At 41.3% G+C, this 13,605-nt stretch overlaps 1 protein-coding gene across 5 annotated transcripts in view; it reads left to right on the top strand.

Annotated features, from left to right (window-relative positions):
- The window catches only part of TRPC7 (transient receptor potential cation channel subfamily C member 7), a 124,055-nt gene that overhangs the window by 62,134 nt on the left and 48,316 nt on the right, over nt 1-13,605 (top strand). For 3 of the 5 annotated variants that reach the window (XM_059919486.1, XM_059919489.1, XM_059919487.1), the window contains 2 exons: nt 3,660-3,824; nt 9,395-9,611. In XM_059919486.1, the coding sequence (XP_059775469.1) occupies nt 3,660-3,824; nt 9,395-9,611 (382 nt within the window). The remainder of the gene's footprint in view (nt 1-3,659; nt 3,825-9,394; nt 9,612-13,605) is intronic. The other 2 variants (XM_059919490.1, XM_059919488.1) reach the window with 1 other exon arrangement.

Genomic DNA, 13,605 nt, shown 5'->3' with positions numbered 1-13,605 from the left:
GGTTTAGGGGCAGGAATGGCCTGGGCAATCCTCTTGTTAGGATCCAGATCATTCCATCCTTTTGTGAGCCAGATGCCAAAGAAATCTGGCCCAAGACAACACTGATTTTCTGAGTTCCCATTCTGTTCTATCTAGCTGTGGGCTTTCCTTCCTCTGTTCCTCTCTGACCCTGCTTTTAAAAATCCTCCCCCCTGCTCCTGCCTTCATTCCCTGACTGAGTGCCCTTCTGGTTAGGGTGTTCTTTGTGTCTTGATGGTGCGCCTCATGTTACTCTCATCTTCCTTGGGTCAGGAATGATGTTTCTCTGTGCTTCAAAAGCACAGTGGAGAAAAATCCTCTGATACACATTGAACTATGCGTCATGAAGTTATCTTCAAAGTCCTGCTACCAATACAGAAGAGTGCCCACGTAAAGATGAATAACAATCTGGGCTCCAGCTATCAGCTGCCGTCAGCTTACTGGGAGCATTATATTATAAAGTCTGTCTACAAATAAATAGCATGTCTGGAGCTAGGTTGCTTTATTATGGAGGAAGAAAGGCTACTGTGGAAATTAACAAAGGTCTAATCAGAGGACAGAGTCTTAAGAGAGACCCCCCTGTTTTATTCGGGACCACTGTCCTCTGAGGCAGGTAAGGGTGAGTGGGAATGGTTCCTACTGTGTTCTCTCTCAGAATTCTTCCCCTCCTGCTCTGCTGCCCAATTTGTTGTGCTGATTTGTCTGCAGGAGGCAGCAGAAGAAGCATGGATGGGCTCTCCCCAGATAAAGACAAAGAGGCCAATGGCAGGGATCAGGACGGGAGTCCTTCCAGAGCAGCTACAGTGCAGGGAGCCACAGGGCGAGCCAAGTGGTCTTCCGCTACTTCATGAGACTGTGTGTTTCTCCAGAGCAGGACCATTTCAGCACCAAGGGAAGGCTAACTGTTGAAAAACAAAACCGACTGCCCCCCCATGCCTGCAAGTTGACCTGCAATGGGACGACTTGCCGTGATCAGGCTCTGAGAATTACTGAAACATGTGCATGATGTTCTGTTATTTGCTCCACTTTGTTGTGAGCCAGAAAGGGTACAGGAAAGCATATGATGGCCTGAGGGTTCCTACCTGGGTTGAGGAGAATCTGTTGCTCTTGTTCTTGAAGGGAAAAACCACAATGGTTGACATGAATCCAATAATGTTACCCCAAAAAAAGCCTCATTTGCAGCTAGTGATTGAGTAATAGTATCACCAGGGGCTGCTGCAGGGCCAAATAGAGCTTTGATAGCATCCTTGCAAATCATTTGGTTGCTACTGTGAGTTCCCAGAAACTGGAAACAAGAAGCTGTTGCCATCTGCGTTGAGAATTTTTTAAATAGCTCTATTTATATTGTTCTTATAATGAAAAGGGAATGTTTTGCATTTCCCAGAAATTGCTGCATATATCCTCTTAATACCCAATGAGGCAAATGGGATGAAAATTGGGACATTATGATCCAGGGTAATCCACTGAAAATGCAATCTCTTTGAAGAATGCCCAGTCTATCTGCTCTAGTCCATGGGTCCCAGCTCCTATGGCATATGGCTATCCTGACAGGGCCAAAGAGCAGGCTGCCTAAAGCAAATAATGGCTTCCCTTTGTCACAGGGAGGAAATAAGCTAATGAGCATAATTTTCTCAAGTGTAAACTTTATTACCATAAATGTTACTTACATACTGCCTATTACCAGTTTCTACTGGCCAAGACTCAGAATCGACTAAAAACAAATGGTCAAGTAGCACCAAATATTTGCAGAAAAAGGATGTTTGGTTACAGCAACTCAAGTCAACCTGCTGAATCAATCAGAAAAAGGAAGATGCTGTATATGAATCTAGGGGTGTCTCGTGGACCATACGTGCAGAGTGGAGCTGGACCTCAGAGAGGGAAGGACACTACAGAACCTCTTTCTATACAACTTCATTCTTCTTTCTCTCTTTGTAACTGGCTTGTTTTGCTACTTAGTCTACACAGTGGAAGGTAGCTGCCCAGATCCCTGAAGGTTACATGTTAACTCCTCAGTAAATAAAAAGACTGCCTCTCTCGATCACAGTCTCAAGTAGCCTGGGCATATACCCTGAGAAAACCATAATTCAAAATTATGTGGAGACATGTACCACAATGTTCACTGCAGCACTATTTACAATAGCCAGGACATGGAAGCAACCTAAATGTTCATCGACAGATGAATGGCTAAAGAAGATGTGGCACATATATACTATGGAATATTACTCAGCCGTAAAAAGAAACAAAATTGAGTTATTTGTAGTGAGGTGGATGGACCCAGAGTCTGTCATACAGAGTGAAGTAAGAAAGAGAAAAAAACAAATACCGTATGCTAATGCATATATATGGAATCTAAAAAAAAAAAAAATGGTACTGATGAACCTAGTGGCAGGGCAGGAAAAAAGACGTAGACATAGAGAATGGACTTAAGGACACGGCGGGGAGGGGGAAGCTGGGGCAAAGTGAGAGTAGCACTGACAGATATACACTACCAAACGTAAAATAGACAGCTAGTGGACAGCAGCTGCCTACCACAGGGAGATCAGCTCGGTGCTTTGGGACAACCTAGAAGAGTGGGATAGGGAGGGTGGGAGGGAGGCTCAAGAGGGAGGGGATATGGGGATATATGTATGCATATGGCTGATTCACTTTGTTGTACAACAGAAACTAACACAACATTGTGAAGCAATTATACTCCAATAAAGATGTATAAAAATAAATAAATAAATAAAAAGAGGAATAAAAAAAAAAATAGCCAGCTGAGAAAACCTAATGGACCCAGTTTAAGTCTGGGTTCCAACCCTACTCTAACATATATCAAGAAGGGTGAGGTCAACAATACAAAATGTCCACAAAAGGCCCATCTTGTAACCTGGCATGAGGGCAAGGCAGATCCAAGAGAGGGAGGTGACAGTGAGAAGCTACTGCATGGGGATACAATGTGTCAGTGCTCCAGCATGCTACAATAAGCAACAGGGACCCAAGCCAAATACCACTGAAATCCAGTGGGGAAATACTGAGGAGTTTTAACATGTCCTCTGGAAACTCCACTGCAAGAACTTTTTCTTAGACAACATAGGAAAAGAGAGAGGAACTTTTCTACAATATCTCATTTAACCCTACAAGACAATGTGACAGGCTCTGTTTTGCAGAGGACAATATTGAGGCTCAGAGAGGTGAAGTAGCTGGCCCAAGGCCACCTGGCTAGTAAATGGTAGAGCAAAATTCAAACACATGTCAACTCTAAAATCCCATTCATGCTCCATCCATTCCAATATGTTGACACCCATATGAACTCTGCCCAGAGATAAGTGTCCTTGGATTGGAGACAAGCATCTACCCAGAAGCTGACTGTCATTTTCTGTGCCTGAGACTTCTCAAGGCCCTCAGTTTACCAAGCCCTGATGCAGCCGGTCCTATGAGGGCCAGTCCTATGAGGGCTCATAGCACAGAGACCCCCAGCATCTCCAAGTCAGAAGGGCCCAGCAGGTACCTGACCTAGCTGCTCTGGCTCCAACACCCAGGCCACCCTCCCCAGGGGAACATGTCAGCCCCGAGCTACTCATAGGTCATATACTGTTCAAGTGCTACCGATGCCATTTTCCTGTTTGCGTTTTGTTTTTGTTTTTGTTTTGTTTTTACAGTTCGTTGCTCATCCTAACTGTCAACAGCAATTGCTTACCATGTGGTATGAAAATCTCTCAGGCTTACGTCAACAGTCTATCGCTGTGAAACTCCTGGCTGTCTTTGGAGTCTCCCTAGGCCTCCCTTTTCTCGCCATAGCCTATTGGATTGCTCCGTGCAGCAAGGTACAGACTGCTTAAGGTGCATGTCTTTGCGGTTATTTCTTCTCTCTACTTAGCATAACCTAAAGTCCATTTTGTCCAAATATGCAGCTGATCATTTCCCACATTTAAAGAAAATAGCCCTGAGAGACCCAACAAAAGTAGAAAACCACTTAAGAGGGAAAATGCTAAGATTTGCTTTTTTAAATCATTTTCTTAAAAGACAGAGGAGTGATAAAATGGAAACTTTTATACACACAAGGCATAATCTGATCAATAACAGAATAAAGGGGGAATAAAGGCACTGTTCCTTTTCTAATTATGCAATGTCCTAAACACGGCCTCCAAATCCATAGTAATAATAATTATAATAATGATAATAGGAATAGCCAACATTTATTGAGTACTTTCTTTTCACTAAGCCCTTTTCATGCAACACCTCATTTCACTCTCTCAATTACATTATGATGCACACACTTTATAAGCAGGTTCAGAAAAGAGAAACAACTAGGAGCTGAGAGTCAAAGGCTTCTCATTCCGGGGCACTGCAGACCCATCTCAACATCTTCCTGGTTTCCTGGCTTCCTTGTCTGGGTTCTGGCCCACACGGGCAGCTAATTAGGTCACTAGAAGGAAAAAAGACAAAGGAAAAAGGAGGAGAGCTGGAAAGGCGCAAAGCTGGGTTCTTTTCTCGCAGGAAGGGGGAGTGTCTAGTGCCCGCCTGTAATGGAAGGAGTGGAACCTGCAAGAGCCAAGCTGCCGCACCTCCTGTTCCACCCTCCCTACAGCCCATCTGACCCAAAGCCACAAAAGGCATCAGCAGTCACTCCAGCTTCAGGCAAGAGCTAGCGCCTATAAAAACAAATCATGTCGAAATTCTGAAATATGTTTCGTAGGTTAAGTGGTCATTAAAGTCTCCAAAGCTGCATTTACTTGGTGATACAGTAAAAAAGCAATTAAGCTTAGGGAATCAACATTCAGTAGAAGAAATATGACTACAGGGAGATTAGTTCCACAGGGAATTTGATCAGCTAAGGCAGTTAATAAAAGTGTCATCAGTGAATGGATCCTCTTGTCAACTCCACCAAGACAAAACTCATGCCAGGATGATGGGCCCAAGACTTCAGATCTGCTAATGAAGCCACCTAACCAGGCAGGCAAGGAACTGACTGCCTTAGAGTAGGAGGGGTGTCAGAGAAAGAAATTAGGACTCAAACTCCTTCTTCTGTAGAATAGTGTTAAAGATAAAAGTCCTCATACTGAATATTTGTGGTGTTCAATCTCATATCTATTGAGGATTTTGTTTCTATGGCAGTCTACCATGACACAGACTTCTAAATCGGTATTCCCCAAATGATACATATGTAGGGTAAGGCTATTTTTTTCTGTCCTTTATCATGAGCTGGAAAAAGCACAGTGAGTGAAAAAAGACTAACCAGATTGAAAGCTGGATTAGCGCTGGTCATTGGTTTTAGGCACTTGTTTTCATAGTAGTATTATCTAGTCTGTGCTGCAGGTTAGATCATTGCCTTCGTCCAGAGATGGACAGGGGTGCTGCCTCCACACTCTCTAAGCCACAAACTAATTCTAGGACATCAATCATTAAAACAACAGCCGAACACTGCCAATCCTCACTTTTGCTGTAAGACTAAATGTGACAGCTTCCAGGGAACTGGGACTAAGCAACACCAGCAAATTGGTTTGCCTCTACCTGCTTGGGGAAACGTTCAGAAAGAGATGATATGCCAGTTGCTGACTAAATTTTTTAGATTTTCAGTAGGTCTGAGAAGAATCTTGGCCAATATCATGCAGATGTGATGCAAAAAAAAGGATGTGTGGAAGGGGGAGGAATCCCGGACTTTCTGGGGACCCAGTAAATTCAAGAGACTGATGCCACCATGGAACGTAGGGGTCAGACTTATGGTGTCTTCTGGAATATTCTAGAAGTAATGATTGCAGGAAAGTTTGGCCCCATGGCTGCATCTTCCTCTCCTCTGTTCAGAGACTTGTCTGACTGACAATTTGTGTCCCTGGAATGTCCAGTAAGACAAAAAAACAGCTTGTACACTAAGCCCTTGCTTGTGGCCACTGGCAGCTGGCGGCAAGAGAGGGTGGCATTTGATGAGGAAGACTGGAGGTTCAGACTGGGGAGAGATGCTGGAAACTCTCTGGGTGCTCTACTGCAGCCATGGCCTACCTTGTGGGCAAGTGGCTACCAGGTCCCAGTTAGGTGCTTACACTTGTGGGCTAAGAGCCCAGTGCCATAGAACACAGAGGTGTGTCAACAAGTAAAAGCAGGTGTCCACCCTGAGGACTTGAGAATGCAGTTCATTTGGAGCTAATTCAGGAGCACTACTCAGTTATTCTCACATTCACCTATTTTCCAGAGTAAAAGAAAAGTACCCAGGAAGTCTGGGCTTGAGCCAGAGACTGAGTACAGCAAGCCTGGACTTCCCGATATGTTCTCAGCTCCTAAGGGCCAAGTAATGACAGAGCTGCTTTAGCCCATGTTTCAGACTCACCAGTTTTCCTCTTCAGGCAGAGGAGAACAAGGCCTATGTCTCCCAAAGCTCTACCATCTCTTTTTATATCTAACGCTGTTACCTGACTCAGCGTTAATGATTCCCCAGCTAAGAACTGCTGGTATATATTGGCTGACTTTTCTCCTTTCTTTTGGTTCACCTGGTGACCTTGTGAAAGGAGGAAGTTTACCCCAAGCATAATTTGCTTCAAAAAACTGAGATAAAAATGGAATGTCACAAAAAAAAGAAAAAGAAAAAGGAAATCACTGAAATGATTTGATCTCATCTGACCTTTATCAAAGTTTTACCAGTTAAAAAGATGCTTTCGGGCTTCCCTGGTGGCGCAGTGGTTGAGAATCTGCCTGCCAATGCAGGGGACACGGGTTCGAGCCCTGGTCTGGGAAGATCCCACATGCCGCGGAGCAACTAGGCCCCGTGAGCCACAACTACTGAGCCTGCACGTCTGGAGCCTGTGCTCTGCAACAAGAGAGGCCAAGATAGTGAGAGGCCCACGCATCGCGATGAAGAGTGGCTCCCAGCTCGCCGCAACTAGAGAAAGCCCTCGCACAGAAATGCAGACCCAACACAGCCAAAAATGAATAAATTAAAATAAAGATGCTTTCAAGCCCAGAAGAAATATAAGAAAGGTGCATCAATTGCTAAACTCATTTTTCCTTCCTATGGCTTAAATCAAGTGGGACTGAGCCCAGGGTAACCTTCTACATCACTGCAGGGCCTTATCAGGGTTTTTTCTTATCATCTGCAATAAGTACAATAATTTTTACAGATGCATCTTCTGCCGGAAGATAACAACTGGAAGGAGGGAACAAAGACAACATTAAATTCCTCAAAGCAGCTCTTATGGGGAATCCCAGGGCCAGCATGGGTGCACCTGCGTGCAGATTCCTGACATCAGGTGCTTGCCTAGATGAGAAGATGGAGAGGTGTCCCCAGGTCCTCATCCAGGTAGTCACTGGAAGATGTTACATAGAGCTCACTGATAAAGGATTGAGGAAACTTGGCCATAAATCCCTGAACAGCTGTGTCTACCTCCGTGTTCTCCACCTTTTTCTGACATTTCTGGGACCCTGCTGGGACACACAGATCTGGTATCCCTTGCCCTCTCCTCAACCTTTCCTCTCCCCACTCTGCAGTCATTCTCCAACTTTCCTCGCTTCTCACCACTACCTCAGCTAGGACACAGTGACAGGAAACAATGCAATGACTATCTAAGGATGTTGCCTGTATACACCAAAGTATCCCAGCATCTTGGTTGGGAAATGGGGCTCCAAGATGCCAACACAGTCAGATAAAATGTTGAAAAATTCAAAGTATGTATTTGACATCACATAAGTCAATATGAGACATCGTTTGATTCCGTTTTTTTTTTTTTTTTTACTGAATTTATGTAAGGTATTTTATTTGTCCTTATATTTAATCTCTACATTCTGAATTTAGTACATCTACCTATGGCTAAAAATAATCTACAGTCCCTATTTTGTAAATAATAAGGTTAAACATTACTAAGAAATGTCATTTGTAAGATGTTTGTGGGCCCCCTAGTTTTCAGGTAAACACCTTTTTCAACACTTCTGAAGTTATTTTAGTGCCATATGACAATTTGACAATGCAGGTGAATCCGAACAAGTTCTTTCCAGCACAAATAGGGATTTCCAACGTTCAGACTTGAAACGCAGTCTTTTTTAAAAAAAGATTAAAATTATCTTTTTAAATTTCAACAGATGGGTTCTATGACATTAGAACGTTACAATAATTACTGGCACCATTAACGTGGATGATTAGCATACTGAAGCCTACTGAAAGAACATTATCAAGCCATCTGATTTATAAATGTTATGTTGAACATAGTCATAGTTAGGGAAATTTTACCAGGAGAAACTCCTATAGCTGATCTTTTGCTGAACCAATACTCTACATGCTGGGTGACATTTCACTCTAGGACTCCTGAACGAGGCAGAACATGAATATCAATTAACTAGTCACTGGCTATAACTGAACATTTGCCCTGGAGAAGGAACTGAGATCCAGAAAAGACTCCCCTCTTTGCTCTTGTCTTATCAGTATACCTGGTGAGGTATTTAGGTGAGGGTGTTTAGGTGAGGGTGACAGCAGTGACCTGGAAGAGACCCAAGTGAATTCATTTACAGTGGTCAGCAAAGACTGACTGTGCAGCCCCCAAGTTAGTCCTCAAAGATCCAAGTGGCCTTTGGATGGCAAGCCAGGGATAAGAAGATATGACCAATACCTACTCCCTAAAAGGCATCTTTTGGATCACTTCAGGCTCACATGGAACAACTGCACAAGTTAATCGTGTACTAGGCCACAAAGAAAATCTCAATAGTTTTAGGGTAGTATCACAGAGGCTATGATCTGAACACATGCTGCAATAAAAACAGGATTTTTTTAAAGCAAGGGGGGAAAAGTCCTGTATATCTGGAAACTAAATAACCTCTGAGTTAAAAATGAAATCAAATGGGAAATTATAAAAATATTTATAACTGAATACAAGGAAAATGCTACATGTCAAAATTTATAGGAACATAGCTAAAGCAGTACCTAGTGGGAAATGCATAGCTTTAAATAAATTTACCAAGATATAAGAAATGTGGAAAATAAGTCATCTAAGCTAAAACTCAAGAAAATAGACAAAAGAGCAACAGAGCATATCCAAAGTGTTTTTTTTTAAATTCTGAACTCTACTGAAACAGATTTTTTTCCTAGATTCATAAAGCATAAAATTCACATCCACATGGTTGGAGGTAGCTGTGCAGTCAGATTGTAAAATGATGTTATATTAGTGTGTTCTACTCCTTTCTCTTACCGCTCCCATTAAGTCTTCTAAACAGAAAAAATTAAAGTGAGTAGAAAAATGGATTTGGTCAAGCAGCCTCTCACATAAAAGCTCTAGAGAAAATGTCTGGGTTCAATTAGCAGCTTCTGTCCAAAACTGAGGATTCTCTGGTTCAACTTTCAGCAAAAGCCTTTTAAAGAGAGCCCTGAACTTGCCTGGAGCTGCCAGATTAACATGTCTTGTATATATTTTGTTTCCAGCTAGGACGAACCCTGAGGAGCCCTTTCATGAAATTTGTAGCACATGCAGTTTCTTTTACAATCTTCTTGGGATTGTTAGTTGTGAACGCATCAGATCGCTTTGAAGGTGTTAAAACCCTGCCCAATGAAACCTTCACAGACTACCCAAAACAGATCTTCAGAGTGAAAACTACACAATTCTCCTGGACAGAAATGCTCATCATGAAGTGGGTCTTGGGTAAGCATGTCACTCTTTTAATGTCTCCTCCCCTAATTATAATAGGACATTATTAAACCCTGACTTCAGAAGCTCTTCCTCTCCTCTTGAATGCATTCTTGGCAGACAAAATGGTGAGGAGATGACCAGCAAGGAAGCCAAAGTCAACTTCTGTAAGTGCTGGTGTAAAAGATGCACAGACCTGTAATATAAATCCCAATTTTGAAAGGAGGTGTTTGGGGGAGATTCGTTCTGTACCTTTCCTTATGTGTGTATTGAAAGTGACTGTAAAGTGTGTGGGGGAGGGGGGGACATATGGTTTTGCTCATTTAAATACAGTCTACTAGAAGCCTTAGGAAATCAAGTTCTGCCTCTGAAAAAAAGTATAAGATTGCATAGCTTCAAAGATATTTTTTGTTACCACTGAATAGATACATAGTAGAATAGTAATAATACAAATCTAAAAAGTTAGGGGAGTAACATGTTCTCATTATTTGTGTTAGTGAACGTAATGAAGCTGTGGAATTCCTCTTTGTGGTGCTATTTTGTGCTGCCAAGGTCTGCCACTGGAATTGCCAAGGAAATCCTTCCAAATTGCCTCACTGACTAGTCAAGAAAGGCTATCTCTCTTTTGCCTAACTCACAAGAACTATTACTAGTAGAAACAAGCAAGATAAGATAAAACTGGCAATGGCTAAAATGGTACATAGCCAACTGTGTTGCAGATTTTTCTAACACTGAAAACTGCAAAATTTATTGGTAAAAAATCAGATTTGGTAGGAAACAATGAAAACCTGCAAAAACTATAATCAGTGATATTGTAAATAACCAAAACTTGATCAATAAATTATAAGATTTACATCAAAAAGATTTGAATTTGATGGGAATGTTTTGAGTAAAACAAAACTGAAAATAAAAAAGGCAAAAAATGTATGCAGTATCAAGATTTTATCAATTAATTAAACTGTCCTAATGGTATTCACCCCCAATTCCTTTTCTTAACAAAAATTCAATATTGGTGTAATATTCATTATGTTTATGTTCACAAACATTGAGTCAAAACGTATTCAGGGTCAAAGTGTCTGTACTTTCAACCAACAAATTCACAAAAGAACAAATACCTGAAAAGACAGCCCAGTACATGCCCTGTGCTAATTAAATGATATTGCCTAAGAGAGCCACAAGAGTTGAACCATTGGAGAATATCCCACAGATCCCCAAACTGAGAACAACTGGGAGTATGGTCTCTAAGCTGGATCTCTCAATAGGCAGAAGGTAATGAGGAGAAGAATGGTTTGACCTAAAGGGCAGAGACAGGAAAGCACACCATGCTTCCCAGGAGCTTTTAATCAACCAGCAAGTCTGTAGCCAAAGGTTCATTTTGTAGAGTCACTGGTACTCAAGTTGGAAAGGAACATTAAAGCCTGCTGCAGAGTAAGTTCTGTGGCTTCACTTTCACAGTTGAGTCTATCCCAATTCTCCCTAGTATACCGGCCCCACCTCCAATTTAACTAAATTAAGCACTTTAACACTAGGCACTTTACAATGGACTGAATGTTTATATCCCCCAAAATTCATATGTTAAGACCCTAGTTCCAAAGTCATGGTATTAGAAGTGGGGCCTCTGGGAGGTGCTTAGGTCATGAGGGTGGAGCCCTCATGAATAGGATTAGTGCCCTTTAAAAGACATCCCAGAGAACTTCTCTCATCCTCTCTGTGCCATGTGAGGACACAACAAGCAGTCTGCAACCTGAAAGAGGGCTCACACCAGAACACAAACATGCTGACACCCTGATCTTAGATTTATAGCCTTCAGAACTGTGAGAAACAAATTTCTGTTGTGTATAAACCACTCAATCTGTGTGACTTTGTTATAGCAACTTAAACTAAGACACGGTTAAAAAAAAAAAAAACTCACATGTTGGGTTTATGGATAAAACAAAGTATTTATGGCACCAATCACTCACCCATCCCATTTCCCCACCTGGGCTGCAAATAGAAGGCAGGTGAGTCCAAGCATACTCCCCATTCAGTGGGTGCTACCACATGTTAACCATGGTACTCCTACTGAGCCATGACTTCTTCCTGCATCCTCATATTTCTCTTCCTGGGTGTCAGAGCATTATCCCAACAAGAGGGAAGCATCTCTAGCTACAGAGGTCCCAGCTTTTGTAGTCTTGTCCCAGCTTCTACCCATCAAAGCAAAGCTGAGTTTTCAAGACCATTATATAAGAAGTATTGTAAAGGGGAAGACTTATTTTTCATTGACCTACTTCCTGTCACATTTTAGACAGAAGAAAGATTCAAACTACTTTTTCTTACTAGATTATATTTTTCAAACTTTTATCATGAATAATTTTAAGAACTGCAAATTTCGAGAGAAGATTATACTGAACCCTTTGTACCAATCACTCATCTTCAACAATTAGCAAATCAAAGCTAATTTTTGTTTCATCCTATTTCCCTTCTCTCAACCCTGTAGAATTTTGAATCCAATCCCAGGTATCATAAAATTTCATCTACAAACATTTTTGTGTGTATCCTAAAAGATAATTTTCCTTTTACTTTTTTCTAATCTTTCTGTGCTGCAAGTTCACTGACATTTTTTCTCCATTATCTGTGACTTTAATCCCCAACCACTGAATTTTTCATTTCAAATATTATATTTTTCAACCCTTTAGTTCCACTTGGTTCTCTTTTATATCTTTCATTTCCTTCCTCGTGATGTTTGTATTTTCCTTTAAATCCTTGAACATAATGTACATATTTATAGTAAGAACTGTTATAAAGTCCTTAACTCCTAATTTCATCATCTCTATCATTTCTGGGTTACTGACTAAACTTTCTCCTGACATGGATCATATTCTCCTACATCTTGGTGTGTTAGTAACTTTTGATTGAATGATGGGCACATTACATGTTATATTGGTGAGCATCTAGATTTTGTTGTCTTCCTTTAAAGAGTTTTTTTGCTTTATTCTGACAGGCTGTTAAATTCTTACAGATGAGTTTGGTCCTTTTCAAACTTTCTTAGAGTGGACCTGGAAAAGCTTTACCATAAGGATTGATTATCCTTGTACTATAGAGGCACACATCTGGGTCTCTACTAAATGCCCAGGGTAATCAACAAGGATTCTCAACTGTGGATGGTCAGAGCTCAAACATCTTTCCACTCTGGGTGAGCTCTAGAAACTGTTCAGCTTGCAGCTCTCTGGCTGTTGTTTGTGGAGTTTTACTCTATGCATTCATGACTTAGCATTCAGGGAACATTCAAAAGGACATCTATGTAAATTTCTGGACTATTTTTGTTTGTGTTTGGTTTTGGGTTTTGGTTCTATAGTACCTTTCTCTCTGGAACTCTGCCATATAACATCTAATCACTTCAGCCTTCCTGAACTCTAATCTCTGTGTATTCAACTCATTGGGACTGCCTTCTGTGCTTCTGGAATCCCTCTCCATACCCTGCAGACTGAAATGTGCTTCCAGAAAAAAATAAAAGACAGGGCTATCATGTGGCTTACCTTGCTTGTTTCTCTTAAGGATCACAGTGCTCTGCTATTTCCAACGTCTGAAAATAGTTTCTTTTTTTTTCCAGTTTACTGCTCCATCATGACTGGTAATAGAAATCAGGATTCTTTTTCTAAAACAGAACTACAAACATAAAAGAAAATTAATAATTTCTTTTCAAATACCCAGTCAGTATTCAAGTTTCTTTGACTGAGAAGACAAGTTGAATAAATGTCTGCCTACCTTGCTTTCTCTCTTCCTTCAGGTCTCTGTTCACATTTTACCTTATCAGAGTAGTTGAGCAGGTAAGGGCAAGCTCTCTTACCTCCCTCCTTTGATAAGGTGAAATGTAAACAGAGACCTAAAGGAAAAGAGAAAGCAAGCTTTGCAGACATCTGGGTGAAATGCATTCCAGAAAGACAGATCAGTATGTGTTAAAGGCCTGCATTCAGGAGCAAGCTGGACAAGTTTGAGGAACAGCAAAGAAATTAGTGTGGCTGCAGCAGAA

The sequence above is a fragment of the Balaenoptera ricei genome, chromosome 3 (genome assembly GCF_028023285.1).
Source record: "Balaenoptera ricei isolate mBalRic1 chromosome 3, mBalRic1.hap2, whole genome shotgun sequence".
Classification (NCBI taxonomy): Eukaryota; Metazoa; Chordata; class Mammalia; order Artiodactyla; family Balaenopteridae; genus Balaenoptera; species Balaenoptera ricei.
The sequence above is the reverse complement of the archived record's forward strand: the minus strand, read 5'-3'. Positions and strand labels throughout refer to the sequence as shown.